The 19,686-nt window shown below is 42.1% G+C and overlaps 1 protein-coding gene across 1 annotated transcript; it reads left to right on the forward strand.

Moving 5' to 3' along the window:
- Positions 1-1,193: 1,193 nt before the first annotated feature.
- On the forward strand, positions 1,194-2,374 carry LOC149199917 (protein SRC2-like). Its single transcript, XM_089399481.1, has one exon. The coding sequence runs from the start codon at positions 1,451-1,453 to the stop codon at positions 2,339-2,341; it is 891 nt and encodes a 296-aa protein (XP_089255607.1). The 5' UTR covers positions 1,194-1,450; the 3' UTR covers positions 2,342-2,374.
- Positions 2,375-19,686: the final 17,312 nt, after the last annotated feature.

Here is a 19,686-nt window from a genome sequence, read left to right on the forward strand (position 1 = left end):
ATCAGGCCCCCCGTCATTCTTAGTCTCTATTGGGGGTTCGAAGATGCCTTTCAGTCGTTTCCAAAGGGAGGCCCGGAGGAGTGAGCCAATCCCATCTGCCAAGATCAGCAGGACCGGGCCTTTGCCATAGCCAAGGTTGCTCAGTGTTGTAGTGACGAGGTCGTCCAGTATGTCGGCGGCCTATTTGGTTTCTGAAAACTGGCAAACCCTAGCTGCGCGTGCCATTTCTCCGGTCTCCAAAATAATTCACTAGTATTTTTTATTATTATCATTTCTGGTTTTAAACAAACAAAGGAAGGAAAATTAAATTTGTTCAAATTGTCCACCGATTTTTCTAGAATTTTGTAAACACTATAAAGGCCATGTATACGGCTCATTATATTACTTTTTAATAATAAAAAAATTTAAATATTTTATAATTCAAATATTCTAATAATATTATTATTTATTAAATAAGAATAAATAAGTATTGAGATATATTATTATATTTAGATATATTTCAATATAATATTCTTATTTAATAAATAAATATATTATTAGAAAATATGTTCTAAGGTATTTTAAAGAGAAATTAATATAATATGTAAATATTATTTTATTTTAAAGAAAGTAGTGTAAGTATTAGAATATAATAGTTACTCACATCTACTCTAATTTCTTTAATAATTGCTACATTTCCAATTTTTTTGACATATTAAGTTGGTCTAATTATAGTGATTTTGTCGTGTTTCTTTCTCTTCTTTTTATCATAGAAATAAGATCTTAAAAAATCAAACTTGTTAGTTTTAGCCAAAAATTTCTCTTATATCATTTCTACCAAAAACTACTTAATTCATTATGAATTACAAAAACCTGAATATAGAAATTTAAAATATTTTTAAATATATAAATAAATTTAATATTAAAAAACAATTATCTCACACTTACTTTTGCCCACCAAAATCTAAAAAACAAAAACCTAAAACTGTTACACAAAAACCTAAAACTGTTACAGTATGGTTAAAAACACAATAACACAGTTAAAGTACACTGATAGTGAAAAACACAATAACACAACAGAGTAATCTTCTTTAAGTGCGACTTTACACGTAGTTTACACGTAGATTAAGAGTCTCCGTTTTATATTTGGTCTCTTCAATTCCAACCAGCTTCAACAGAATCGAGATTTCACGTGTTGAATCGAGATTTCACGTGTTAAAGCGTGGCTCCGCAATATCTTTCAACACGAGGAATTTTCTATAACGCGCAATGTACCTATAACTACCTTTCAGATCTTCATCCCACTCAATCAATAATCCAACCTACTATCCATTCGGCTTTTCCCAATTTCAATCTGTAAATTCAGTCGGATTCTGCCCCAATTTCAATCTGTAAATTCAGTTGGATTCTTCCCCAATTTCACTCTGTAAATTCATTTGTTTTCTTCCTCTGTACTGAATTCATCGGTGCGATGAAGGCACGGAGCGTGGAACTAACCCTAATCTCGGCCCGCGATCTGAAGAAGGCCACCATGCTCTCCAAAACAAAGGCCTACGCAGTCGCGTGGATCTCCAACGATCACGAAAGCAGGCAACGGACGGCTGTGGACAAGAACAACGGCAACGATCCCAACTGGAACCACGCTATGAAGTTTATTCTCGACGAGGCCGCCCTACAGCAGGGCCGCCTGCTTCTCGAGATCGCAGTCTATGCCGACGCTACCTTCGGCGACAAAGAGATCGGCCTCATTAGCATTCTCTTGAACGAATTTCTCAACCCCGGCGCCACTTCGGTGCAGTTCGTCAGCTACCAGATCTTAAACTCCTCGGGAAAACCCAAGGGACTTCTCAACCTCTCTGTGAAATTGGCCGAAAAGCCCGAGTTCAAGCAGCAACTGCAGCCGCAGGCAGTCGCAGGGTCATATGGTGCGGCCAAGGCAGAGCCCGTGATCGCCTATCCAGCAGGTTCATTTGGGGCGGCAAAGGCGGACCCTGTGACCGCTTACCCATTCTACCCATTGGCCGGCTCGTCGTCGTATCCGCCACCGAATAAGCAGTACCATCCAGCCCCGGCGGACTATCCCCCGCCACCACCTTACTACCAGGGTTACTCTCCGCCTCCCTACCAGCGTTACCCTGCTAACCAGGGATACTCACGCTACCCGAGTTACCCGCCCGTTGTTCCTGCAGCGCAGCAGCCGACTAGGAAGAATGATAAACTCGGGATGGGTTTGGGGGCAGGCTTAATTGGCGGAGCTCTCGGCGGCCTATTGCTTGGAGATATTATTAGCGATGCTAGTTACGATGCAGGGTTTGATGATGGTTATTATGGTGATGGCGGTGACTTTGGCGGCGATTTCTAATCGGCTGCTAGGATTTGGCAAGCCGCTGAATTGACACTGTAAATACTAGATTTAACTTTTGATTTATATAAAATATGTTCAAAAGTCTTATTACTCAACTCATCTCTATGCAGAGTTTCCTAAATGAAGAGGCATTTACAATAAAAAAATCCCAAATGTTTGAGGGTTCACGAGAGATTACTGACAAAAGTTTACATATAAAATATGGTCAACAATAGTATTTGTCTTCAGATCAGAACGATGTCCAGTTTCTCAAATGAACGGGCAATTTATAATTAAAAAATCCCAAATGTTTCGGTGTTTCCAAAATCAAGATGCTGCAAACATGATTAGATTATTGCTTTACACTTCGGAAAAAAATTATGAGTGGGAATAGGAGAGACACAAGATTGACCTAGAGGTATGTGAAAAGTATCAATCTATAGCCCTCAGAGTTGACCACGAAGCTAGGAGTACACCCTAAATTCACACGGGATTGTGGTTGGTCACTAGAAGGAAAACGAGCAATGTGGTATCTGACTTGTAGAGAGGTGTACATGTGAACTTGAGTAACGTGCGGAATAAAGCAAAACCACATGTGGATTCTAAGACCACAGATTTGAATATAGTGAGAGAAAAATCCCTCCAAGACACAATAGCCTATGTGGAGTTGTGGTTTATTTGATTGGTTAATGAAGTTAGTGTTGAAGGTTTTATTTTGAGCTAAAGGACCAAAAGGAAATGATGAGAAAGTTGGTTAGATCTATGCACAATAAGCATTCAGGGAAAGTACCGAAGTATTGTTTGATTAGAGAAGGAACTCTTTTGTGCTATGTAGGCTAGTGTGGCAACTTTGTTAAAGATATCATGCCCTGAACGCTTTTGTGCTATATAGGCTAGTGTGGCAACTCTGTGAAAGGTAATAGGCCCTAGCTCATTGGCTAAAAAGAAACACACTAAATTCCCATGTATGAAGGAGAGTGTCCTTCATGTTCTCTACCATATTTGAATACCTGATATTACCCAAGTGAATCTTCCTTTCAAGGCATTAGATTTGGCAAAAGGATGGCCAACTGCAAGAAACCTATAGTGTAGTTGGATCTATGGTTGGTTCGAGAGAGGCTCTCCCCTATTTAGTTTCCAATAGAGCTTTAGCAACTCCAATAATTATAACTATTCCCCTTTTAATGAAATGACAATATTATTCAAAATTTTCTTGAAAATTACTATGATGCTCACTCAAAAATCTTGTAGTTTTGAGTTGAACACATTGTAAATGTGCTTAGCTACTAGCTATTATTTTCTTTATGCATGAACCTTGTAGACATAGATATTCTTTGAAATATGGTTCTTATGATGAATGTGAGACACGTAATTCTGAGAAGTAGAATAGTTGAATTGAGCTTTTGAAGGTTCTTCAAAGTACTTTATTATGTGAATTACCCCAGCGATGCCATCTGTGGCATTTATGAGCTTTCTTATATCCCTGGATTACAGTAAGTAGACTAGGAGGTTTGCCCAATTGGAGATCTTGGAAAGGGGTGGTTAAGGCCCTATTTGTGATAATCCTAAGTGATAGTTTGTAGACATGTTATCAAGGAGTCTTAAGTGACTATGTTTCTCAAGCGGTAAGCCAAAATGTTGCCTTCCCTATTTGAAAGTTTTGGAGTATGATATTTGTAGTTTACATTCCCGAAGAGTGTGAAAATATCATCTTAGTTGGAGTCAAGATGAGGATTTGGCCATCCGCAATCTTATTTCTTTATTTTGTGAGAATATTTTTGTAGTTACAAAAGTATTTTGGGTGGGTCTTTGCCCTAATAAAAGTTGGTTTCAACCCTTTGAAATAGGCTTAGGAACTTAGAAAATGTTTTGCAATTCAAGGATTGATTCCCTTATTTTTAGATTGATCTAGAAATTTAGGGATTGTAGGATTTTAGCTTCAATTCTAGGTCACATGGATGATAGGGGTCGTGACCAAGGGAATAGTCATGAGGGGAGCCTAACTACAATGTGTGTTCACTTAATTGGCTTTAAGTACCTTTGGAGACTATCTTAGTTCTCATAATGACTTGGTGACTTGGTGTCCTGATTTTTGGGGATCAAAGAGTTGTCTTATTCACAACAAGGGTAAGGTTAGATGAAGGTCTTAGTGGCCTTATGCCTTCTTAAAAATCCATTACTATATGGGGTCTTTGTTGCTTCAGTTAGTCATGATATGTCAAACTAAACTAGACTCAAGGCATCAGAGTGAGTATGCAAGTTCTTCCAATGACTAATGGTATGGTTAGCAAAATCATAAGTTAGCGGGCCCCTTTGTGCCATTTTCTTCAATTGATATATGTTAATCATACTAGCCCAAGGTTTTTAGTATTGTTCCCTATTATGCCCAATGGTGACTAGCCTAATCAATAGAACCCTCAATTAACTGAGATGATAAGTCTAAGATCTATCAAGTGATAAGTTGAGGGATCTACAATCTATTGAGATTTGGATTCTATGATGAGATATGATGATGTCAGCAGGATCTATCAAGAGACGGGATTGAGGATCCAAATTCTGTTGAGATCCATAGGTCTATGCATTCAAATGAATTTGTAAATGACATTTAACAAATTAAAACTTGAATGTAGGATGGGATTAATGGAAAAACTGCAAGTGGTGGAACTTTGTGTAGATGAACCTTGATGTTAGGAATGTTAAGGAATTAGAGATCTAGAAAGTTACAAAGCTAGACTTTTAGAAAAACTTGAATTTAGGATGCCATCGTACTAGGCCACAAGGAGGATACATGAAGTCCATGTGAGTACTCTAATCCCTATGTGTAGGCAAGTATTGACATGTCATGTTGATTTTTCACACTCACATGGAACATAAATCATCTTTGAATGACATGGCATGCTGATGTCACAATGATGTGGCATGCCAGCATGGCCTCATGACATGGAAAACTTGGTACAAAAGAGTCAATGTAGCAACTAACATGGTGTGTACAATAACAAGCAATGTGGGATCCAAAAATCTAGAGTTTTATGAAATGAACCCTTTTAGGTTGTCCTAGTTCTATATGGATCTGGATGAATTGAGAAAATTTAAAACCCAAAAATATGAATGAGTGGTAGTTTAACGTGTTCAGACTTAGGTTGATGTAGTGGATGCTGACAAGGACTAAATATGTAGTTTCATTTAGGTGGAGGCTAAGTGGCAGACTCATGGAGGTGATATGGAGTGTAGAAGTTTTAGATAGAAGAGATTTCAAAATCTAGAATAATGAAGACCTAAGAAGTAGGGTCTATTGTGAGTAAAAGAAAACGAAAATTTACAACCCCACCTCCTTAACATGACTTAGAGGCTTGGGTATGTTACAAAGTGGTATCCGATTTAAGGTTCAACACTTGGGACGAATGGGTTTAGGAGAGAGAGTAAGTTGGGTCTTGTTAATGTCAAAGGTTATTTTTATAAATAAAGGTTCTTTGAAATAAAATTATTGAATTAAAATTTACTAGATTTATCTAACCAAAATCTAAGTGTGATGTGCAACTGTAGTAGAACTTCAACTTCAGGTTGGCCTAAGATAATGCATGTTTAGCCAAGGAAACTAGATATACTTAAATTCTATTCTTTTCTTAAGCATACAATTGTCTGTTGTTTCAACACATAGTGCTGGCTTGTTGGGGCCTGACCCAGGTTCAGAGGTGATTTAGCCAAACAAATCCCGATACTACTGACCCTTTCAACAACAGCCCGCGGAGCGCGGATTGAGGTCATACCCCAAGTAGTATGGGAGGGTGCTAAAACTAGGTTTTTGCACCCTGGAGATCTCAAATGAGTTCCAATGGTCCACGGTTCAACCCTACGCGCTCGTTGCTACGTGCACTTACCCGTACCTCGCAGCTTGTGATGTTGCCTTCGCATAGCCCTACTCAGAGGCCGAAAAATGTTATTACCCTAGTCCTTACTATTAATCCTATCTGAGTTGATTAACTTAGCTTATTTGTATGCTTTCAGTTATACTTAACAATATTCACAATTCATACAAGTGTGTGCAGTAAATAAATAGTATAATTGCAATTCATATTCAGTAGATAATAACCCAAGACAAATACACGTAATTCAGATAAAACTTCTCTTTATTATTCTCTTCCTTCAGCTACAGACTTGACTCTGCCCTGTGCACTCAATTGTAGGGGTTCGCGCACTCAACTGCGAACAACTAGGCCTCTGTGCACTCAGCCGCAGAGCCTTCTCCTACTCTACGACCCAAGATACACTTAGACACTTTCTCTCTGCTTCTATCTCATACTTTTCTCTTACTTTCTATTATATCTTTACAACTCAAAGCCTTGTTCTATTTATACAATACATTACATTCAAACTTACGACGGATAGCCCTATGACTCTAACATATATTTCGCACCTGTAATTCGTGGAGCTTTACAACAATATTAACTCAAAACTTGGGCTTTGAGCCCCAAAACATGTTGTGGGGGGATTCCACACCCAACAGGCCCACAACACAAACATCGTGACTCACCCTCGAGTCACTCTGTCGGTGCGGCGATCTTGGCGCGAAGTCCCTCCAATTGTTCTCGAACAGTAATGATATTCGCAATGCACTAAGCTGCTGTTTGTTGAACCTACTACATCCGTTCTTCTTAGACCTCTGTGTCCGGCGTGTTGCCCTGCATCTGTGCATGCATCCCCTAAATGTGCATGAGCTTCCCTTCAATATTCGCCGTGATTGTGAAGGCCTCATCAATCCATGGCTGAACGTGCGCTTTGAGAACTTCTTCCTTATGGCGCACTGCGTCCACCTACTCCTTTAATGCCTTGGCTTGTTGCATCCTCGCAAGCCACTGAGTGAGGACTACCATCTGTGCAGTTCCTCTGATGCTGTCGTATTGTTGCTAGAGTTCGCACAGCTTTGTCTCCAGGCACTGGATGTTGGGGTCCTCCTACAAAGTCGTGAGGACCTCAAGTGTCTGTTCCAACATGTTGGTACAGTCACACACTGCACCTCTAATTTCTTCCAACCTTGTTGTGACTGCGCTAGCATGCTATTCTCGGACTTCCGGGGGAGTGGAAGGCTACACCTTCAACCGCAGCTCAGTGATCTAAAGATTCAGCTCCAGCTAAACCTTTGTCCTCTCTTCTCTGGCCTCGAAGACTCCAGTTTCCAAACTCTGGATTTGCACTTCTACTGGTAGATCTGCTGCGATGGCCAGCTCCAGGACGTGTTGGAAAGCGTCATCTACCTTCTACACCAATTGTTGATTCTGCGACACTAATTCATCGCGCTGCAAGTTGAGCTGTTCTATGTTTATTTTCTGCTAGCTAAGAACTTGGATCGTGTGGTGCTCCCTAGCCCGCAGTTCTGTCTTTATCCCATCCTATAACTGATACATCATTTCCCGAGGAAGGGTAGCCAAATTAAGGCCAAGGCCTTTCATCATGCTAATCGACAACCCTAGAGCTCCCTTTGGAAACACTATTGTATTTGCCATCCTTGCGTGCAACATCTGCTCTGCTGTTGAAGTTCCTACTGCAACATGTGTTGATAGGCTACCATCTTGAGGGGTCCACACTTGTAACTCCTGTAGCTGTGCCCTGAGGGCCCCCAACACAATCTAATTCTCCTGCATGAACTCCTGAAGCGCTTCACTTGTGACATCACAGACCATCTCGCTGATGTCATGGAGATAACCTTTGGTTAAGGTGATCAAGTCAATGGCCAACTTCAAGGCCTTGACCTTCTTCCTTGGGCCCGTTCTCTCTACGATGCGCGGACGCATTAACTGTGTGGACACGGCCCCTCGGTTTGCACTCCCTTCTGCTGTTTCTGTTTCCTCTGCCTCCTGCCCTAAGGACATTGCTTGGCCCTCGTTTACTTGTGTTATTGTTGCCTCTGCTGCCTGCGCTACTACTGTTGCTTCTGTGGCCTTATTCTACTCTGTGGCTTTCTGTGTCACTTCACGTGCTGCCCTTACCTTAGTTGTTGCTTTTTCATTCTGCCTTTTCTCTGCCAATTGAGTGATGTGCAACTTAGCATCGTCCATTTTCTTCTTGGCTTCCACCTTCTCTAGTTCTGCCAGGTCTGGGGCATGCCATTCAAGAGGCCATTTCTCCAAGATAGTAAAAATCACATCATCAGTGGCTACAAATAGTAGCTTCATCCACTGCTTTGCCGGATCCTTTCGCACCCTGATATAAATGTTGTGCATATTAGCTTTGAAGTCTGCAAAACTCTGCAAACTATTGTGCACTGTAGGTGACAGGCGCGGCCTCCGATTGATCCACATCCAGATGCTCGCCTCCATGAGCACCCAGAAAATTTTAGTGTCACGAATCTATTTCGCGTCCTTTGTGGCCTAGAGCAAAGCGTACTTCACGGCCTTTAGTAACTCTCTATCGATGTTGGGGAATTGACCATCCTGTGGTAGTTCTCCCACTACTAGCAATATGGATAATAACAACCACGCATAGTGGAAGGTTTTACCCTACTCGTGGGCTTCGCGACAGTTTGTCAAAAATTCCTCGCAGAGGAATTCAGACCAGTTGAATTGGACCCCCTCCGCACACTGCTCGGCCAGCGCGACCACCGGCGCTAGAACCTCATCGTTACAACACTTCCTCATCACTTTGTCGGCCAGGAGTTGCGTTGCTATGCGCACCCCTTTATCCTTGATGTTGGAGATGGCATAGTCCCTCTTCTTGTTCTCCAGCTTATATTTCGCCTTCATGGCTTCTGCAAGAGCCAAATCGCTACCTCTTCCGGCTATAGTCGTAGGATCCTTTCCTTTATAGGGAAGCCGAGAAATACGGTGGATGAGGTCTGTCGTGATGGGAATAGGGTCCTCTAGCCATAGATACCCATCATGCACTAGGCAGAGCAACTGCTTGATGATGAAAATGGTGATGGGCACGCGGTGGAAATGCGGTATCCATAATAATTGTAGCAACCCAACCTTTTCCACACCGCGTAGCCATTTCCGCAGTCTAACATTATCACCACCCCCTCAGTATTCTACTTCATCATATTTGCAGTCTCTAGGTGTGGGAACTTCTCACAATCTGCGAGGTCCCAGTCTTCAAATTTCTTGGTTGGCACGTGGCCTAGGTGCGTGCCCTCAAATACAATTCCATCTGGGAGGAGTGGGGTTTGGAGTGAACTCTTCGTTTCGTCCAGATCCTTCGCTACTTTGGTTTTCCCTTTCCGTGGAGGGACATACGCGGGTAGTTTTGTTGCAAAGTGAAATGGTTGGATATCCTCCTCCATGTCTTCTTCTTCTTCTACTGCTTTGGTGATCAGGGCCTACAGGTCTTCTTCTTCCTCATTTTTTTCTATTGTGACCGCTTTCGCCTTCTCTACCATTGATAGTTTGTTGTGCCACAGATTCCTCCGGGACATGCGTATTGGACCCATTGCCTGTTTATCCTTCTTGGGCCTCATTGTTTGCAATGATTTGGGGATTTCTGTCACCAGCCCGGTGCCCTTTGAAACATCCTCCACCATTTGGGTCTACGCGGCCTCACCGTCGGTTACTTCCTCAATTCTCAACCCATCCTTAGTGGTTGTCATCATAGCTAGGTTGTATTCTATCACTTGCAAACTTAGGGGCTCAAATATCATTCGACTCTCAATGCTCTGTGCTCTTCTCAAGCGCTCAATTCTCAAATGACCAAGTTTTGTTCGCTAGCCAGCCCTTTGAGTTTTATAGTGCCTTTCGAATTCGAATTCGGCTGCTCCCCCCAATTTCAGGCCATTACTGCTTTCATGGCGGCAGATTTTTCCAAATCTTGCCCATAACTCGTGTCTTAAATGCCCACTGCCCGCTTCATTTGGCCTCAAATCAAATATCCCATCATGAATAATGACACCAATAGTCACTTCCCAGCCAACCTGCGCGGCAACGCAACCCTCCATGCGCAGTCGCGAACCTTGTGACATTCTGATTCTGTGCACATTTCCAATATCGCACAGGTCCCAGGTAGAATATTTTATAGTCTTGCACTCCATTTCAGCTACCTAGAGCATTAAGACTGTTCTCCCTATGGCTAGTCAAGTGGTCGCACCACCCGTGTGGGACTCCATCCTGTCCTCCACCATGGTTCGCGGAGAATCCTCATCTTTCATTGTGGTGATCGGCACAACGCACTTTACTACTTGCAACATGCTACCCTGATCACTTCGTTTGGCGACATGCGGTCCAAGCCACGACAGCAAACTAACCAGTTCATGGCGATAGTCCTCCAACTTGTTAGTATGATCGTACACATCTTACCTTACCATTCTTGGTTTTTCAACGAGAAATTCTTTCTTTATTTCGTCTTCTAGCTTCTTGACCTCCGCGTCCATCAAAACGCTTTTCTCCCTTAGCCGCACCCAGTTTTTTTTGAGTCCGCGAAGTCTAAACTTTCCCCGTCGGATTTCTTCCTCAAGTCTTATATGTTCTATTTCTCGTAGTTGTGTGATTTCTTCGTTTCAGTGTGCGCGGAACTTTGTATCTATGGGTGTTGTTACACGCGGATTCAACTTTTCATGCACCACAAGGATTACAACCCCTACTTCAAACTTTTGCTTCAGAGGTGCTTGCGGCCAGAGTTTTTCACATGGTCTTATAAGCATAGGCTCTAGTGCCTCCTTCCTTCTCCTATTGTGTCATATTTGTAAATCCTTCAATCCTATCCCAAGTTTTTCTTAAGGGGGGATGTTAGGATATTCCGACACATAGGAAATAGTTAAGTATAACTTGGTCTAGTATAGGGTTAGGTAAAGTGTGTTTCTTTACTATGTACATTTTGTAACTTACAATCCAACGGTCACGATATGTAGTGATCCGACAGTTCATTCTCTCCTCGGTATTACCGACACTTTATCCGTGGCTTAACACTTGATTGGTCCATGATCTCTATTTAGAGAGCATGGAGGGTCATTTGTAGGTTAACCCGTCCATGAGAGAAGCTTATGTAAATTTTCATTCGTTTATTAATAAATTGCCAAAAGTGGCCGCGTTGGCTGAGGCCATGGACTGTTTCCCTCTCTGAGGGTTTTAACCACATCAGAAGCACTGGTGTATTGATTTGTGATCTATTTGTGAGCGGTGTCCTTTGGTGTTCTTTCTGAGGAAATTACCCTGTAAATTCCTACATGGTATCAGAGCTATTTGAGGGTCGCGTCTGTTGGTGATCCAAATCTGAAACTGGTAGAACTGCATCCGACTACCGTTTCCTAGATCTACTGTTTTTACTGCTTTCGGGCCGAGAGGACTGCTCTTTTGTGTTGGGAGCATCTGTTCCAGTGAGGAACCCCTTTTGTTAGACGTGAAAAGGTTTCCGGTAGCCCTAGCTGCGTCATTTTTAAGATTTGGAGGTATACAGTGCTTATTTGCAGTTTACAGTTATTTTCTCTCTGTTTATTTCGGTTTTGGTTTATTTAGTTTTTTTATATTACCGGATCTATACCTTTCATTTCTGTGTATGCTCTTTGCCCCACGACTCTGTGCGTTCTGGGCAAATCAGAAACAGAAAGGAAGGATTTTTCTCATGCGTATGCTCTTTTCCGCTGTGCCTTAGTGTGATCTCGGAAAATCAGAAACATTGAGGAAAATATTTAGTTTTCGGCTAAAGCTAACTTCGAGCCACAAGGTTCATTTTTTTTGTATGTCCGTGTTGGGTTCTGTGTTTTTTGTTTTGTAGGGAAAAAGAGCTTTCTCAAAGCAAGCACGCAACCCAAAGATTCAACCCCCCCCCTCTCTCTCTCTCAAACTTTTTGTATAGCTCACTTGGTCCAAAGCTAATTTGTGAGAGTAGAGGTCTTGAGTTCAAGTCTCCTTTTTGTGGGGGCGGATTTTTCATTTCCGCACATTCCCACACTTCGTCGACATCTTCATCAAATTTTCTTCAAAAAGCCAAAACTTCTTCATCTGGAAGCCGTTTTCAAAACCGTTTTTTTTTAAACAGCCTAATTTTTTGAGATCTTTCCATTGGAACACTTAGTTTCAGCATCTATAGCTTCAATTTCTATTAAAATGGAAATTCCATGCCAATTTATTCTTGACAGCACCAACTACTTCCAATGGTGGTCCGACATTGTGGATTTACTTAGAAGTAAAGGTCTCTACAGAATAGCCTCAGGCCAAGAGACCAAACCGAAAGATGAAGATAAGGCACCTAAATGGGAAAATAGGCAAGATCAAGCACGTGGGTTGATAGGGATGTCTATTTCTCCCGATCTTAGATTCCATATTACAGAACTTGATACTCCTGATGAAGCATTGAAACAGATTACTAAAGGTTTTGGAATCAAAAATGAACTTAGAGCCCATCAACTTGAAAATGAGTTGCTTACATTGGACCCCAATAATTTTTCTTGCATTGAAGATTTTTTGTCAAAGTTCAAGACCCTTAGACTTCTCTTGGAAGGTGTGAAGGTTAAGAAAGAAGATAGTAACCTTATCTATTCCATTCTTACTAAGTTGGGACCAGCCTACTCTGTGTTTGTTTCCACCTTCCATTCTACAAGAGAAGCCTTCATTTCTCAAGGACAAGACTACAAGTCCCCTTCCTTTGATTCTTTTTGTGATTCTTTAATAAGAGAACAAGAAAAACTCTTACACCTTAGTCTTCTTAATCTTGGAAACTCTTCTAAGAAAGCGTTAGCCGCGCAGCAACAACCAAATCCAAAGAATCCTAAGAAGTTGTATCCTAAAAGGAATGGTCCTAAACCAAACAAGGGTCCTAAGCAATTTCAGCCTCAAAATGAAAAATCATTTCAACAAAATGATAAGACAAATAAAAACAAAGGGAAGAAGACTAATAGACATTGCAACTTTTGTAATCGAGATGGCCACTTAGAATCCAAATGCTTTAAGAAGATGGAAGCCTTGGAAGCAACAATGAAGAAGCATAACATCCATTTGGAGCACTCTTCAACTTCAACTTCATCCTCGGGAATGGCACTTTCTGCATGTGGTTGTCAAGCATCTCGGTCTGGCTATGCACTAAATGTATCTTCTTCTTCTCATTCTCATGAGTGGCTCATTGATTCTGGAGCTTCTTATCACATGGCCAAAAACAAAGCCATGTTTTCTTCTTTAAATGATTGTAACACCAAAAATATATATGTTGTTGATGATAGATCTCTTAGTGTTGTAGGGATTGGAACTGTTCATATAGACAATGGTCAGTTTAATGATGTATTATGTGTTCCAACCTTATCCTACAACCTTCTATCTGTATATCAGATAACTCATTCAGGTGAAGGTAAAATCGTTGAATTTTCACCTCATGATGTTGTAATTAAGGACCTAAGAGATCCTAGACAGATTTTAGATACTGGCATTGCTGATGATTCTACAAGGTTGTATAAGTTTCACAACTTTGGGTCATCAAATCTTCCCTCGGTATTTGTTGCTCATAATGATGAAGTGAGCAAACTTTGGCATGAGCGATTTGGTCACTTAAACTATCGCTCCCTTCAAAATCTATGTAAAGAAAATATGGTGAGAGGTCTTCCAATGGTATCTTGCAGAGATGGTGTTTGTTCTGGATGTGTACTCGGAAAACATCATCGGGATAGTTTTGAAAAACGTGCCTCTTGGCACGCCTCAGCCCCTTTACAACGCGTGCATAGTGATTTATGTGGTCCACTTCCAGTTGTTTCATTCTCTGGCTACAAGTATTTCTTAACTTTCATTGATGATTTCTCCAGACGCACTTGGGTATACTTCTTAAAACTCAAGAGTGAAGTATTTAACATGTTATTGGCCTTTAAGGCCTTTGTTGAAAAACAATCTGGACATCAAATTCTTAAGCTAAGATCTGATAATGGCGGAGAATATGTTAACAACAAATTCATCAACTTTTGCACTGAGAATGGAATTCAAATGCAACATACTGTTCCATATACTCCACAACAAAATGGTGTAGCTGAAAGGAAGAATCGCACCTTAAAGGAAATGGCTAATTGTATGCTTCAATCTAAAGGACTTAGTCTTAATTATTGGGCAGAAGCAATTAACTGTGCAAATTACATAATAAATCGCACTCCTACTAAGGTTTTAAAGAATATCACTCCAGAAGAAGCATGGAGCTCAATCAAACCAGATGTAAGTCACTTTTGTTTTTTTGGAAGTGAAGCATGGGCCCATATTCCAGATGAGAAACATAAAGCTTTAGAACCTAAGAGTGAAAAATGTATTTTTTTTTATATTCTGAAGATGTCAAAGGATATAGACTTATTCCACTTAAGTCCAAGAATGTTATCATTAGAAGAGATGTAAAGTTTGCTGAAAATATATCAGCCTACGAGCCTAGTTCGGCGGATGTGCCACCTCTTCCTATCTCTTCTACTTTTGAAAATATTTCTTCTTCAGATGATGAAAGTGAGGATGGCAATCCTCCCCCACCTTCTCAGGATCCTCCTTCAGCTCCTCAGCTTCATGTTTATCAACTTTCTCCCTTGTTGCCAAAATGAACTCTATCCGCCTTGTTCTTTCCCTTGCTGCCTCTTTCAAATGGGAAGTACATCAGATGGATGTTAAATCTGCCTTCTTGCATGGGGACTTGCATGAAGAAATCTATATGGAACAACCTATTGGCTTTATACAAACAAACTCCAGCCTTGTATGTTGGCTTAAGAAATCCCTTTATGGTCTCAAGCAAGCTCCTCGAGCTTGGTATGCCAAAATGGATAACATTCTTTTAGAATCTGGCTTTTCTAGGTGTCATTCTGACAATACTGTCTACACCAAGAAAGTGGGCAAGTCTCTTATCATTCTTGTTCTTTATGTTGATGATCTTATCCTCACTGGTAGTGATCCCAACCTTATCAACCATGTGAAGTCCAGCCTTAAAAAGAAGTTTGAAATGACAGACTTAGGACACTTACATTATTTTCTTGGTCTTCAAGTCTTGCAATCCAAGGAAGGTATTTCCCTTTCCCAGTCCAAGTATGCCTGTGATATTCTACGCCATTTTCACATGGAAGACTGTAAGCCAGCCCCTTCTCCCTTTCAGTCTGGAGTCAAACTTTCAGTCACTTGTACTTCTCCTCAAGTTGATGCTACCTTATACCGTCAACTTGTAGGAAAACTTTTGTATCTAACCCATACTCGTCCTGACCTTTCCTTTGTTGTTGGCCTTGTTGCTCGGTTTATGCAAAACCCACGTGAAAGTCATTGGAAAGCAGCTAAAGAATACTTCATTATGTTCGAGGTACAGTTCAGTTTGGGATTCATTACAGTGCCAAAGCATCTCCTCTATTGGTTGGTTTCACTGATTCTGATTGGGCTGGTGACCTTGATGATCGGAAGTCTACTGCAGGTTATGTGTTCACTCTTGGTTCAGGACCTGTTACATGGGCTTGCAAGAAACAAGGTGCCATTTCTCTTTCTTCAGCAGAAGCAGAGTATCGTGGTGTCGTAGAAGCTAGTAAGGAAGCCTTGTGGCTTCGTCAGATCCTGTCAGAGTTTGGATTTCAGCAGCAACATCCGACTACACTTTGGTGTGATAATCAAAGTGCCATTCAACTATGCAAAGATCCAGTCCAACATCAGCGCAGCAAACACATTGAACTGCACATGCACTTCATCAGAAATCTCATTCACGACCATGTTCTTGAAGTGCAATATTGTTCAACAGATGATCAAGTTGCAGACATCTTTACAAAGGCTCTCACATAGGCGAAGTTCACTAAACTTCGATTTATGGTTGGAGTTCAGGAAGTTGTCACTAAGGGGGATAGGCTCTAGTGCCTCCTTCCTTCTCCTATTGTGTCATATTTGTAAATCCTTCAATCCTATCCCGAGTTGTTCTTAAGGGGGGATGTTAGGATATTCCGACACATAGGAAATAGTTAAGTATAACTCGGTCTAGTATAGGGTTAGGTAAAGTGTGTTTCTTTACTATGTACATTTTGTAACTTACAATCCGACGGTCACGATATGTAGTGATCCGACGGTTCATTCTCTCCTCAGTATTACCGACACTTGATCCGTGGCTTAACACCTGATTGGTCCATGATCTCTATTTAAAGAGCATGGAGGGTCATTTGTAGGTTAACCCGTCCATGAGAGAAGCTTATGTAAATTTTCATTCTTTTATTAATAAATTGCCTGAAGTGGCCGCGTTGGCTCAGGCCGTGGACTGTTTCCCTCTTTGAGGGTTTTAACCACGTCAAAAGCACTGGTGTATTGATCTGTGATCTATTTGTGAGCGGTGTCCTTTGGTGTTCTATCTGAGGAACTTACCCTGTAAATTCCTACATCCCACACAATCGCTGGTACACGCAGGTCCCAGTCGGTGTGTCTCACATGGTGGACCCTGTTCAACACTTCACACACCTTGTTAAAGGCTTCCCTATGTATGATTTTCAGCGTGCTAAGTCTTATCATACTTCGTCATTCGCGCACTTGCCTTACCTGATTCTGCTTGTTGTTCCTATTTCCTATCGTGATAGCGGTGTGCGTTCGTGCAGGCTGTGTACCATATGTCTGTATCCATCTGGAAAGGTGGGTGCGCAGGCTATTTTGTCCATCACGCCCGGCTTCCATCTGCATCTGAGGCTTCCCAAATCATAAGCGCATCATATTTCTGCATTCGTGCCAGTCCTCAAAGCTTCTCTGATGCGTACCCCACCACCTTGCAGGCGTAGTGCGCAGTGCCCATTTTAGAGCATCGAACGACTGCTGTTCTGGCACTGTGCTTTCGAATTTGTTCAGAAATTCATCCACCGTGGTCAACCCGTCATACATAGGCAGATCCCTTACCTCTGTTGTCATGCAGCATAGTGATCTTACCATCATGTTGCAGTTGAGTATGGTTACCTCATGTAACCAGTTCTGCCATCATTCTGTTTCCTCGTCCAAATCTGATGTGTAAGAGCTTTTGCGCTCCCGCGAAATCCGGTCATCTGCTGTAGGATTCACCCAATCCTATTCCCGAGCGGTTATCTTGTAGATACAGTCTAACTCATCATCACTTTCATCATCGCGCATTGGCTCTGTGTAGCACAATCCTTCCGCAGGGTCTAAAGGTAGCACTACAAATAGTGACTTTTTCTCAAAAATCATTTTGCACTTCTTTAGATTTATCAATCTGTTCATATCAGTGGCCCAATCTATTCCTAGTAGCACGGGATAGGGATTGTTGTCATCAACAATCTCTATCACTTCGAAATCTACAAGCGCGCTCGCACCTTCGATGTCTACTGTTATTCCCTGCAATCTTCCCATCGGTAGGATCTTCTGCTGGTTCACCATTCGCAATTGAATAAGGGACCATTGCAATGTGGGCCTACCCATATGCTCCAATGTCTGCTTTGGCAGCACATTCGCGTCTGATCCTAGATCCAGAATTACTTGACCCATTTCATATTCCCCGATTTGCGCAGTCAATCTCATTTCCCTTCCTGTTCGCAATGTGTGCTTTCCGAGCTTCTGGACTATGTGTGGTTCCCCCGACCCAGCGCACCTAGCGATAATCTCTTGCAGTCCCTTCACAGCCTTCCTATCATGCAGCAACTTCATACATGTCTCCAGAAAGGTAGTGATCATTGAAGGATCCATCTCTGGCTCTAGTTGATCCTTACTACCTGAAGTGGAGGCCTCCGTGAAGCTCTTCTTAGCTTCCATGAATGTCTCCTTCGCGCGCTCCAAATCAAATTCAGGTTCCTTTGTGGGAGCCTTGCGAACCCACACACTTTCTTCAGGCTGCTTATCTTTGTCATCTCCTATCATGATACTGCTTCAGAGCATGATGTTTACATTCAGGTCCTCTTCGCATGGCTCAGACCTCATCATTTGCAAATTCTGAGTCAGGGGAGGCTGGAGTATCCCTTTATCGCGCAACCTTGCTATCAGTGTAGGGAAGTCCTCTATCTCATGATCAAACTGAGTATAATATAAACATGATGCTCTCGTCGGATTTGTACAATCGCGGGCATAATCCCCTGGCCCTCCGCAATTGTAACAAATCAGCTATCCACGACCCCTTCCTGGTCCCCTTCCACCTCGACCTCTTCTGCGCCCCTGGAATCCAGCGCGCGCCATTCCTTCACTTGGATCGAGGGCTCGTATTTCGATCTGCACTCTGTATGCAGGAGTCCAATCCATCATCAGCTCGTAGCTTCTGTAGGTGTGTTCATCATGGCCTACTAACCTACAGAAATTACAGAACAATTGTTGGGACGTTTGCGTATACTTCTGTAATAGGTGACAGTTATCTGTAGCATGCTTTCCTCCTATCTGACAAATCGCGCACCATAATGTAGGCACCGCGCTCAACCCTGCTTGTGCCTCTGGTCTCAATGGCATTGGTGCTCCTACCGCTAGGTAGTTCGCAAAGACTAGACAATGGTCCTTGTCATGCCACTCGCCTTTGCATTTTATGCACCATACCTCCCTGCGCGCTTCTGGGCGAGTTGTCTTGTCCTGTTTTAAACATTGCACTTCCATACAAAAATTTGGAATTACACATGGATTTATTGGACTCCCAAGCCAGGATCTTGTATTGGGGTCTCGTGTAGTCTCATTGCAATCTCAAAACCTTTGGCCTGGGTGGAAAACTTTTGCTGTGACAACGTCGTCCTTAAATGCGGCGTTAGTGATGCTACAAAGCATGTGCGGTGCTTGCCATCTGTCAAGGTCATGTTGGCTTCGCGAATTGTACTCTTCAGTCTCTGATCCAGATCCCATGGGGTTTTGCTTGGAAGCATCACAATTTCCTTAAACTCGATAATTGATTGTGTCTCCAACTTTGGCCTGCTAAATTCCCTGTTCAGCGCAGCCTAGATATCTGTGATCCACGCATTTGGATGGTCATTAGAATGCTTAATGTACCATGTCAGTGTGTGATCCTGCAACGCGCTTACCAGCGTTTCCTTCTTTATATTTTCATACGCGACTCCTTGTGCTTCCCATCCAACTTTTACCACAAACCAAAATTGGTCCGAATCTTCGTTCCCTACTCCTCTGAATACTGAAAATTTTATCATGCTCGCCATATTGAACTATGGTGGTTACGGAGGTGGTGTGGGTGGAGATGGAGGTGAAGATGGTGACACTAGTGGTGGTGTAGGTGGAGGTGTTATGCATGGAATTCACTGCCTTATCAGACTGATCGCACTTCTTGGTGAAACTTTCACGAGCTCTTCCTCCCTTTCTCGCCGAGGCAAAATCAAGGGGCTATTCTCTATCTCTGCGTTTCCTTCGTTTCTATAGATCCTCCCACTTCACGTAGCCCCAAACATCAATTTATTTCCATAACCCGATTTTCACACAATAGCATTTTAATCCAAGTGTTCAAAGATTTAATGTACTTACCTCACAGTCCTTTTAGGAAGCGTCGTTCCGCCTCGTTGTAGCTGA

The sequence above is a fragment of the Pinus tabuliformis genome, chromosome 2_1 (assembly GCF_031772625.1).
Source record: "Pinus tabuliformis cultivar Carrire ecotype Pingquan chromosome 2_1, CPIR1, whole genome shotgun sequence".
Lineage (NCBI taxonomy): Eukaryota > Viridiplantae > Streptophyta > Pinopsida > Pinales > Pinaceae > Pinus > Pinus tabuliformis.

Excerpts from the sequence above, each read along its gene's own strand:
- LOC149199917 (XM_089399481.1), top strand. The coding sequence starts at position 1,451 with ATGAAGGCACGGAGCGTGGAACTAACCCTAATCTCGGCCCGCGATCTG.